The sequence below is a fragment of the Helianthus annuus genome, chromosome 3 (genome assembly GCF_002127325.2).
Source record: "Helianthus annuus cultivar XRQ/B chromosome 3, HanXRQr2.0-SUNRISE, whole genome shotgun sequence".
Lineage (NCBI taxonomy): Eukaryota > Viridiplantae > Streptophyta > Magnoliopsida > Asterales > Asteraceae > Helianthus > Helianthus annuus.
This window is the reverse complement of record NC_035435.2, coordinates 134656749-134668085: the sequence shown is the minus strand read 5'-3', so window position 1 is coordinate 134668085 and position 11337 is coordinate 134656749. Positions and strand designations below refer to the sequence as shown.

Sequence of the window (11337 nt, the reverse complement as noted above, 5' to 3'; positions counted from 1 at the left end):
AACCATTGTTTATGAAAAATGGTGATTTTGTCACCCTATAAACTCGAGGAACACATTAAATGAACATGGTCACAAATCTAAAAGCTCAAGTAGTTAAAACATTATTAATTGATGTACACACCAGCTTTCTAAAGAATTGTGCTGAAATCTAACTTATTTGACAATGATATTCCATAGATATTTATCATATCAACCTCAACAGATTAGAATAAATGATTTTTTTTAACAGCCAACAAAACAAAAATTAGAATAAGTGATAAGTCACAACATACGCATCAAAATTAAATCAATAGATAATTCTATCTAATCTATATGTGAATTTTACATACACCAACTAAACATCGAATATATACGATACTAATATACACGTGGCATATGCTGATACGATACCGTAAAATATTAAAAAAGCGTAAACTTGCAGGAATCAGCAACCCTTTGAAGACCACCCTTTTCTCCCACCACCTTAACAATAAATTAAAAAAAAATCACAAATATTATATTCGATCAAAAGTCTTCAGTCACAGATCTTTATAACAACAACACATGAAATTGTTTGGTGGGCTCTAAATTTCCAATTTATATCACCTCTCCCCACCCAACATTGCACCAAACCCATCAAAGATCAAAACTTTCCTACACCCTTTTCGATTTTCAGTCAAAAAGACACTTGATCTCACAAGGGTTCACACAAATTCTTGATCTTTATCATTCTTGATCTTGTTCTTGATCGTAAACATGATGTGTTCTTTAAAACAATCTTATGTTATTGGAACCAATGGTGTTGTTAGTCAAAGAAGAAACCCTTTTGTTCAATTACCGGTTTTATCATCAATTTCTATGCCAAAAATCCCAAATTTGTCTGCAATTTCTGTTGCAAAACCGTTGCATATTGCTTCAGTTGAGAGTCTTGGATCATTGGAGATAGGGCCTAAAAGGAGATCATTGGTGGTTAAAGCTTATGATGCTGATCGATCTGAAGGTGAAGGGGTTGTTGAAAAGGCTGAAGCAGCTAGAAAAGTGAAAATTGGGTTTTATTTTGCAACATGGTGGTTTTTGAATGTGATTTTTAATATTTATAATAAAAAGGTTTTGAATGCTTTTCCTTTTCCTTGGTTGACATCAACTTTGTCTCTTGCTGCTGGATCTCTTATTATGTTGATTTCTTGGGCTACAAAAGTTGCTGAAGCACCTAATACTGATGTGGAGTTCTGGAAATCTTTGTTCCCTGTAAGTAAAGTTAGGGTTTAGTTTTGTTATATATGTGTGTTTCTATATGGGGTTTGTGAAATTTTGTGTTTTTATACATGGGTTTTGTTTAAAGATTTTTATCCAATTTTGGGTTTGTTAAATTTTGTGTTTTTATATATGGGTTTTGTATAAAGATTGATTTCCAATATGGGTTTTGTGAAATTTTGTATTTTTATACATGGGTTTTGTTTAAAGATTGATTTCCAATATGGGTTTTGTGAAATTTTGTATTTTTATACATGGGTTTTGTTTAAAAATTGATGTCCAATATGGGTTTTGTTTGAAGATTGATTTACAATATTGGTTTTGTGAAATTTTGTATTTTTATACATGGGTTTTGTTTAAAGATTGATATCCTATCTGGGTTTTATGTAATTCTGGGTGTGTTTCTGAATCTTGAATTTTGATGTGTTTAGGTTGCATTGGCTCATACAATTGGTCATGTAGCAGCAACTGTGAGTATGTCAAAGGTTGCTGTTTCTTTCACTCACATAATCAAAAGTGGTGAGCCTGCTTTCAGTGTTCTGGTTTCAAGGTTCATTTTGGGCGAAACGTTTCCTCTGCCGGTTTACTTGTCACTCGTCCCGATCATCGGTGGTTGTGGTCTTGCCGCCCTTACTGAACTCAACTTCAACATGACTGGTATTCAATTTTCAGATTATTTGTTGACAAAAATATGTATTTGTGTAGCTTTTAATTTGGTTTTGTGTATAAATTTGCAGGATTCATGGGAGCAATGATTTCTAACTTGGCATTTGTGTTTAGGAACATATTTTCAAAAAGAGGGATGAAGGGGAAATCTGTTAGTGGGATGAATTATTATGCCTGTTTATCATTGCTGTCACTCTTGATCCTTACTCCATTTGCAATTGCTGTGGAGGGTCCTCAGCTATGGGCAGTTGGGTGGCAGAAAGCCATCACTGAAATTGGACCCCATTTCATTTGGTATCTCACATGACATCTACCTACCCTTTTTTGTCCATTTCAATTTGTTTGCTCACTTCTATTTTAAAACTTAATTTAAAACATTATACATGATCATTTTTTAACATAAAGCATAAACACTTGTATCTGCCGCCTTAACTGTGATTATAAGCTGTTTGCATCTACTGTTTTAACTGTGATACATAGAACTGCGTATAAACATTTGTATCTACCGCCTTAACTACGATTATAAGCTGTTTGCATCTACTATTTTAAGTGTGATACATAGAACTGCGTATAAAATTATAAATACTTGTATCTATCGCCTTAACTTTGATACCATAGTTATTGATAGCGAATAGCGGACGCTATTTGCCCGCTATGGAGGCGCCAAAATCAAATGGCAACACACGAGTGCTACGCTACGCTATTCGCTGTATCGCTCGCTGTGAGCGCTATTAATAATTATGTTTGATACATATATTGTTTGTGTGTACTGTTTTAACTATGATACATAACACACTTATGTAATATCTGTTGGTTATTATTGGTTGAAATAATATGTTTTTGGGGTTGAATAATAGGTGGGTGGCAGCACAAAGTATCTTCTACCACTTGTACAACCAAGTTTCCTACATGTCACTTGACGAAATCTCACCTTTGACGTTTAGCATTGGGAACACAATGAAACGTATATCTGTGATAGTGTCATCCATCATCATCTTCCGAACACCGGTCCAACCAGTTAATGCTCTTGGAGCTGCAATCGCTGTCCTTGGAACTTTCTTGTATTCTCAGGTAACTTTTCGGCTTACATTTGTGCTGCTTGCCACATCAGATTTACAAACATTTGTCCATTAGTTAGATCACAAATGACTTATGTGATTTTGGACCACCAAATTTTGTGTTGTGATATTGATGTTTGTGAGTATAAACAAAATTGTTTTTGTCGTATTTTATCATATATATATATCATAGTTATCAAATGCGCTAGGCGCACTCTAGGCGCATAGGCCCCGCCTGTCGCCTAGGCGAGAAGCGCAAAAAAAGCGCGGGCCTGAGGAAAAAAAAGCGCAAGCAAAAAAAACATAAAAAAATAATATTATGTATTGAAAAAAAAAAACACTCTTCAAATTCCAAAAGTATTCGAATACCCTAATCCTTATAATAAAACCAAAATCATCATGAATCCTCATAATGTCGAAAAATATACTGCAAATCCTCATAAGGTCGAAAAATAATTGTAGTATTGTATGTTTTGCCAGCCAAAAAAATGAACGTTTGTTTACAACATAGGCTGTATATAACAATATATTTTTACAGAAGATATGATATCTCTCAACTTTTTTAAAATTCAAATTTGATTGAGATATAATTTCCAAAAAAATAGATAAATATCTGTAACTATAATCTAGTATATATATAAGATAAGATTTCAAAAAAAAAAAAAGTCACGTGGCTTTTTTTACCTAGGAGGGAGAAGCGCAGGTAGGTCGACTCGCCCAAAAATATCGCCTAGGCGGGAAGAGCGAGCGCTTTTGATAACTATGATATATATATATATATATACAAAACATGTTGAAAGTATAACCATTTTTAAGTATAGGATTGTGAGAACCGGTTAAACACTTATACCTATTGCTTTAAATGTGATAAATAAGACGGTTATGTAACCGCATAAATACTTGTATATATTTCTTTGAATGTGATACATAGGATGGTGATGTAAATATGTAATCGCCTCTCTGTGTCGCTATATGCATCACGCATTACGCACAAGTACTTATGAGGTTCACACACTTCTCTACTTAAAATTGATTTTGTATTGAACACACCCCTTTATACATTTTTGTATTGAACACGCCCCCTTATATACATATATAAAGGGACGTTCAATACGAAACCAATTAAGTAGAAAATTGTGAAAGTTGCATAAACTCTTGTACCTTTTGCTTTAATTGTGTTACACAAGATAGATGATTAAGCAGCTACTTATTTATTTTTACTTTTTTTTTAACGGCTTACTCAAATACACTCTAAGCCACGTCGGAATTGCAAACATTTGTCCATTAGTTAGATCACAAATGGCTTATGTGATTTTGGACCACCAACTTTTGTATTGTGATATTAATGTTTTCGAGTAAAATCAAAATTGTTTTTGTAGTATTTTATCATATGTATACAAAACACGTTCCTGCACATTTTATCTGCGTACCTTAGACGAGTAGATTCTTAAGAGAGCTTATAGCTACTTTCAAGGTGGTTAGTGTTACTCTCTTTTGGATGTTACTAATGAGGCTATTATGGGAGGCTTTTTGTAAAAAAAAAAAAAAAAAAAAAAAAAAAAAAAAAAAAAAAAAAAAAAAAAAAACTTAGTATGAGTGTATGATCAAAGTTACATACACATTAATTTTTATGACCACATTCGTCGGACCAGGTAGCTAGGCTAGGTAAGGCATCATCATGTTATCATCACATAGTTTTTTGCTAACATAACTTCTCGTTCTTTTCAGGCGAAGCAATAAAGTCGCACGAAGAAGAGATTTTTTGTTTGTACCATAAACCAGAGGCAAAAAGCTTTTCATTTTGTAAATAGTAAAGATGATAATAACGAAATGGCAAGTAGTATGTCATGAACAAATGCATCAGCGACCGGAGAACCTGATACCTTTGTTCTTTGAATAAAGAAAGTCAAGATGAGCATCATCTTTACCGAACACAACTCTTTTACGTTTTGTCTATATTTTTAAGCATTTTCAGCTGTATTGCTATTACTATCTCGTTCATCATGTAATCGTTAAAAAAACAAATGCGAGCAATTGTAAGATTCAGAAAAGATTCAGAAATTAGAAAGGGCGGCAAATTCTGATTTCACATTGTAAACTGTTTACGAAATCTTTATTCTCTGATACAACAGAAAAAAACAACTGCTAAAGCATAATGTAAGCATAACGTTTTCTGGTATATCCAACTGTCTTGGAGGTCGACTACTTCAAACCTGCAAATGTTTGATGGCGGTATGAACATCTTTGTCGCCCCTTCCACTGCAGTTGAGAACAACTTTGGTTCCGTTTGGTAGCGTTGGGCATAGTTTCTCCAAATATGCAAGCGCGTGCGATGTTTCCAAAGCTGGGATTATGCCCTCCAGTCTAGATAGTCTCTTAAAAGCTGCATTTTATATATAATCACACAAGAAAATAAACAATTAGTAAAAGGAGACTGAAAAGATAAAACAAAATGGTAGATGTGGCAATTTAGATCGGTCCAACATGTCAGGGGCGTTAAGCGGCGTCTAAAGTCTATTCGTAAGGCATAAAAGCTCCTAAATCATTTTACTCATAGGTTTAGGCTGTTATTAATTATTTATATAAGTTCTAACAGTAGACAAAAATGGTTTTGTGGGTCAACCCAACCCAACCCGGTCTTAGCCCGTTTAACCTATATTTATTTAAAATGACATGTTTCCCCTGGAACCCGTTTTGACCTGTTAACCAACCAATCCGACCCGCCCATCTTGCAAGTTGCAACTCTACAAGATAATTTCAAATGACTGCCAAAAATACATAGAAAATCAAGGCCTCAATGACATCATTTTTGTTAAGACTGTTAGCAACATACTATACTTGGCAATTGTGACATTTTACCTAAAAATAAGTAGACACCGAGCATATTCCATCTTCAACGTGTCAAAAAAATGAAATATGAAAATCTATCTTAAAATATAACAAACTTGCACATGTTGAAAACCTCCCAACGCGTTATCAAACTGTATTTAAATAATATAATTTTTGTAATCCTATTTACATTAAATATTTTAAAATTAAGAAAAAATGGACAAAAACATGTTAGTGGGTGAACTCCGACTGTATTAAAAAGTTACCATTTTGACCAATTGTTTAACCCGCTCTTGGCTTTAAAAACGCGTGGGGATCCGATGCGATTCAATCCCAAAAGCCGATGCGTGACGCGCAATGCACAAAGCGTGCGCATCACTTATCTAGGCGTTCGTTATTATAAAAAATATATTAAAAAGTTCTTTATAGATAATATTTTAACTTCTTAACTTTTGAACACTAGAATATAATATATTTTCATCATCTCTAGTCAGATTTGTTTAATCGATGGTATGATTTGTTCAAACACTAAAACCCATTTCTCAATCGATAGTCAAATTTCTTCAAACCACATCATGTGATGCGCGCATTTTGAAAACCAAGAACCCGCTTATTTTGCTAACCTAAGTTTCACAAATTTCACACACTCGAAATATAAAAGTTACGCTTTCCATACCTTCCAACGCTTCTGCATCAGTGATGCTATAATATTCAGCACGACCTAAATCTTTCAGAAAGCTATGCTCAGGTCCAACTCCCGGATAATCCAACCTACACACCACAAATAATCAAAACTTTAACAACTAAATACGCTCAAAAACATATACTAAAGAAACCATACAACAAGATTATTCATATTACCCCGCACTAATAGAATGAGGCTCAATTATCTGTCCATCATCATCCTGCAACAAATAGCTCATCGCACCATGCAACACACCAACTTCACCTTTCGTCAAGGTGGCTGCATGTTTTCCGCTATCTAGCCCGAAACCCGCAGCCTCAACACCAATGAGTCTCACATCTTTATCGTCAACAAACTCGTGAAACAGGCCCATGGCATTTGACCCGCCACCAACACAAGCAACCAGCACGTCGGGCTTTCCGCCCCATTTTTCTAAGGCTTGTTTTCTTGTTTCTTTGCCGATTACAGCATGGAACTCGCGTACCATCATGGGGTACGGGTGTGGGCCCGCGACAGAACCCAGTATGTAATGGGTTGTTTCAACGTTCGTCACCCAGTCCCTTATGGCTTCTGATGTTGCATCTTTCAATGTGGCTGTCCCGGAATGAACCGCTCTAACCTGCATTAATAATTTATAAAAGATGAATAAGGGACAAAAAAGTGTCGTATTCCGAGTTTCTAACCCAACACGGTCGGCTCGTTACAACCCGTACTAAGATCCAAAACTAAGGGGCGTTTGGATGTGTGTTTGCAAATTGCTTATCACAAATCGAAAAAACAGAATCGTATACTATAAGGATGGGATCGGTACCGTACCCGTACCGAATTTGAACAAAACTGGGTAACGAATACCGTACCGAATATTTTGGTACACTACGGGTACGGGTATTGGTACCAGTATTTCTCTATGGTACCCGTTTTTGTACCACTCTATTTTTTTTATTTTTTTTGAGCACTCATACGGGTACTAAATGGGTAAAACCGGTACGAATACCAAAACCAACGAATACCAAACAGGTAAAACTGGTACGATTACCAATACGATACGGGTACCAAATAGGGAAAATCAATATGAGTACCATAATATCACAATACGAACGGAATCATAATATAAAAAAAATCTTGAAATTCTATATAAAATTCGGTACCATTACCATTTTTTACCCGTACCCGTACCGATACCAAAGGTACCGAATAGAGAAATCAGTAAAACTGGATACCGATACATGTACCAAATACCCAAAATCGGTACGGGTACGGGTATTTGGGAAAAAAACATCTCATCCCTATCGTATAATCATCTAACTTCTTAAAACAACTTTTGACATGATAATGCAAATTTAATTATTTTTTTAGCCTTAAAAGACGAGAAAAAAACCATAGTCATAATCAAACCTCTGCACCAAGTAATTTCATTCTGAACACGTTAAGTGCCTGTCTTTCCATATCTTGAGCACCCATATAAATAATGCATTTCAACCCGAACCGAGCGCAAACAGTGGCGGTCGCAACTCCATGCTGGCCAGCCCCGGTTTCCGCAATAATTCGTTCTTTACCCAGCTTCTTAGCCAGCAAAGCTTGAGCTACTGCATTGTTGATCTTATGAGCACCAGTATGGTTCAGATCTTCCCTCTTGAGATAGATTTCTGGTCCTTCACCGTTTGGACGTTTATAGTGTTCTGTAAGCCGTTCAGCAAAATAAAGAGGGCTTTCCCTACCAACATAATCCTTTAGTATGCCATCTAACTCTTTCTGCAATTGCAAAAAAAAAAAAAAAAAAAAAAAAGAAGATTAGCAATATGCCAAAAACACAGCACCAAACAATCGTACGCACGCAGTAAAATCCCACTTATAGCAAGATATTGTAGGCTGCTTCCACTAAAACACCGGGTCAAAAATCTTTTTTAAATACATGTAGTATGTACGACAATCAGTGTTGTAAAAAACGGGATTAATCGCCGATTCACCAGTAATCGTAGTTCACAGATTAAATTTCACCTAGTTGGACCAAAATTTGTTTATTGGTCAAAGTCAGTCAAAAGTTGGTCAAAATCTTTAAAGTATTTGAAAAAATATACTTAAGTTATTAAAATTTTGATAAGTTTGAAAAACTATATTTAAAATTTTGATAAATTCTGTATATATATAAGTTGAAAAATTACATATAAAATTTTAAACCGATTAATAGCTAGTCAGTACCCCCCCCCCACTCTAGACTAGCATCTAGCGATTTTTATAAGCATGATAATAATACAAATAACACATAGTGTGGCTAAGGAAAACAAAACAAAAACCACTAAAATTACTCGTTGTGCTAAACATACCCATTTCCTATGATTTTTACTTTTTTTCTACACAAGAATTCCTAGGTTTTCTAAAATACACCACAACCGGCACTACACAGAATTTAACCCCTCGAAAACTCCTAAGGGCTTTACGTACCTCATCCCTACCAATTAAATCAGTCACATTTAGGGGTGTTCTTCGGGTTTCGGGTTTTTCGGGTTTTTGGCTAGGAAAAAGTGACCCAATAACCGACCCATTTAAAGTTCGGGTTGTTTAGGTATGGGTTATTCGGGTTAGTTCGGGTCGGGTTGTTCGGTTTTCAGGTTTAGATGTAAAATGAAAAAAAGAATGTTTCTTTCACAAAATATCATCACAATTCAAACATCATTTAACAATATGGTATGATAATATTCAAAAGTCTCAAAACTCAATGTTTCAAATACAAAACACTCCAACTCAAATCGCATCTATAAAAAAAGACAATTAATGCTCGGGTTTTTATTCGGTTTCAAGTTTTGGGTTATTCGGGTTGGGTTGTTCGAGTTTTTGGGTTGGGAAAAAGTGACCCGATAACCGACCCATTTAAGGTTTGGGTTGGTCGGGTTTGGGTTTCTAGGTTGTTCTCTAATTCGGGTGACTTTGAATTCAGGTCAGTTTTCCGGTTTCGGATAAAAAAAAACAGCCCTACTCACATCTCTTCTCCACATAAATGCATTTATCTCATACTTTATCTCAATAGCATACAAGGTACCCTTTAGCCTCACAATTACCAATATCACCAACAAGCTACTAATAACAAAAAAATGTAATTCAAAATTAATTCTTTAACCAAATTCTAAATAAAGATAACACTAATTACTTCAACCAAGCAAAAAAGACAACTAACTTAAACAAAAACAAATTACCTGAAATTCATGGTCGGTTGCTAGGGCATGAAAAGCAGACTCAAGTTCCGATAAAGCATACATTAGAGTTTCTGGCACATACTTCCCTCCAAACTTACCGAACCGGCCGAGCGAATCAGGGCGGAGAACCGCCGGTTCAGCCGGCGCAGCCGATGAATTGGTGGATTGTTGGGTCATGACACAAGAAACTGAGAAGGATTTGGGTGAAAAGGTGGAAGCTTTAGTGAATGTGAGGGATGATTGTGAAGGGTTAGATCTGGGATAAGGTGAAGATGAAGGTTTGGTAATGGTGGCTCTGTAAGTTATGTTGGAGGAAGAGAATGCCATTAGGGGGTTTTACTGTTTTTTTTTTATTTGGGGATGAATTGTTGAAAATGTTGAAGAAGGTATGTGTATATATATTATGTATGTATAGCAAGTGACTCACTGAGTTGGTGTGGTGTGAAAGGTCAGATTGTTGGATTAATTAAAAAGGTAACAATGTAATGCGAATTGATTAATGTAATGCGAATTGATTTCGTGTACAATTCATGGTCTCTTATTTTTTTTTAATTTTATTTAATGAAAAAGGTGCTTTTTTAAGTATATTATTTGTAACTTATTATAATTAATTAATTATTTGTAACTTTTAGACACCAGATCTCATACGACTTGTATTAATTATTTGTAATTTATTATAATTAATTAATTATTTGTAACTTTTAGACACCAGATCTCATACGACTTGTATTAATTATTTGTAATTTTTTATAATTAATTATATGTAACTTTTAGATACCAACTCTCATACAAGACGTTTCTAGTGATACGGCACCTATAAGAGGGTATTTCTCCTATATCACAAAGAATGACGTGACAGTGTATAACACATATGGTTCATATTGCCCTATATGACACATATTGTTTGAGAGTACATTATCTATATTTAATGTGTTTACGAATGATATGATTCGACATGGACCGGAAATTTAAGCTAACGACAATTTGATATGATTCGACCTGGACCGAAAATTTAAGCTAACAACAATTTATATTACAAATTTAGGTAATAAAATGAATATTATAATTTTCATAATAACTTTAACTTATAAATTTAGGTAATAAAATGAATATTATAATTTTCATAATAACTTTAACTTATAAAAACATTGCCATTTCAAGCAGCTAGTATTTCATCTTGTCATGATATGAATTGAGAAAGAAACATTGTGCACCTCATAAAGGGAATTGGTCCCCCATCTCCACAACCACAAAGAAACTTGGAAATTGCTACAAATATTTTTATTATAGAATATAAAGTTAATGAAGAGTGCAACCACACCTTATCAACTCAAGAGATGTATGATCGATTTAAGGCTACAAATTTCGCTCATGATATAGCTACTAATATGACGATCTTTTTGAAGAGCTAGAGCTAGGTGAGATGAACCCTTTTTTTTTTATTATTATTTTTTTAATTTTAATTTTAATGTTTTATCCGATTAAGTGGCACTATTATCCTGAACTTGTGGCCACTTATGATTTTCTTCGCTCCATAATCTTCTTGCCCCTTCAATGGTGATTCACTTTGTGAGTATTAGGGATGGCAAAAAAGCCCAAGTCTGACGGGTATACCCGAAACCCGAAACATACGGGCCGGGTATACCCGAAGCCCAATGGGTATGGGCCGGGTACG

The 11337-nt window shown here is 34.8% G+C and overlaps 2 protein-coding genes across 2 annotated transcripts; one reads left to right on the top strand and one right to left on the bottom strand.

Moving 5' to 3' along the window:
• The first annotated feature begins 434 nt into the window (after window positions 1-434).
• LOC110929764 (glucose-6-phosphate/phosphate translocator 1, chloroplastic) lies at window positions 435-5048 on the top strand. Its single transcript, XM_022172941.2, has 5 exons — window positions 435-1227; window positions 1665-1890; window positions 1971-2193; window positions 2757-2970; window positions 4686-5048. The coding sequence occupies exons 1-5, from the start codon at window positions 736-738 to the stop codon at window positions 4695-4697; spliced, it is 1167 nt and encodes a 388-aa protein (XP_022028633.1). The 5' UTR covers window positions 435-735; the 3' UTR covers window positions 4698-5048.
• LOC110929763 (tryptophan synthase beta chain 1) lies at window positions 5000-10096 on the bottom strand. The gene is made up of 5 exons (XM_022172940.2): window positions 9663-10096; window positions 7867-8223; window positions 6648-7090; window positions 6463-6557; window positions 5000-5340 (listed from the first exon to the last, which is right to left on the bottom strand). Exons 1-5 carry the CDS (start codon window positions 9987-9989, stop codon window positions 5165-5167), a joined length of 1398 nt encoding a protein of 465 aa, XP_022028632.1. The 5' UTR covers window positions 9990-10096; the 3' UTR covers window positions 5000-5164.
• Window positions 10097-11337: the final 1241 nt, after the last annotated feature.

Bases quoted from the DNA above. Each gene is read 5' to 3' on its own strand.
- LOC110929764 (XM_022172941.2), top strand. From the start codon at position 736: ATGATGTGTTCTTTAAAACAATCTTATGTTATTGGAACCAATGGTGTT. The intron at 1,228-1,664 runs GTAAGTAAAGTT...TGATGTGTTTAG, and splicing joins TCTGGAAATCTTTGTTCCCT to GTTGCATTGGCTCATACAAT. The intron at 1,891-1,970 runs GTATTCAATTTT...ATAAATTTGCAG, and splicing joins ACTCAACTTCAACATGACTG to GATTCATGGGAGCAATGATT.
- LOC110929763 (XM_022172940.2), bottom strand. From the start codon at position 9,989: ATGGCATTCTCTTCCTCCAACATAACTTACAGAGCCACCATTACCAAA. The intron at 8,224-9,662 runs GTAATTTGTTTT...TTGCAATTGCAG, and splicing joins CAACCGACCATGAATTTCAG to AAAGAGTTAGATGGCATACT. The intron at 7,091-7,866 runs GTTTGATTATGA...TTATTAATGCAG, and splicing joins TGAAATTACTTGGTGCAGAG to GTTAGAGCGGTTCATTCCGG.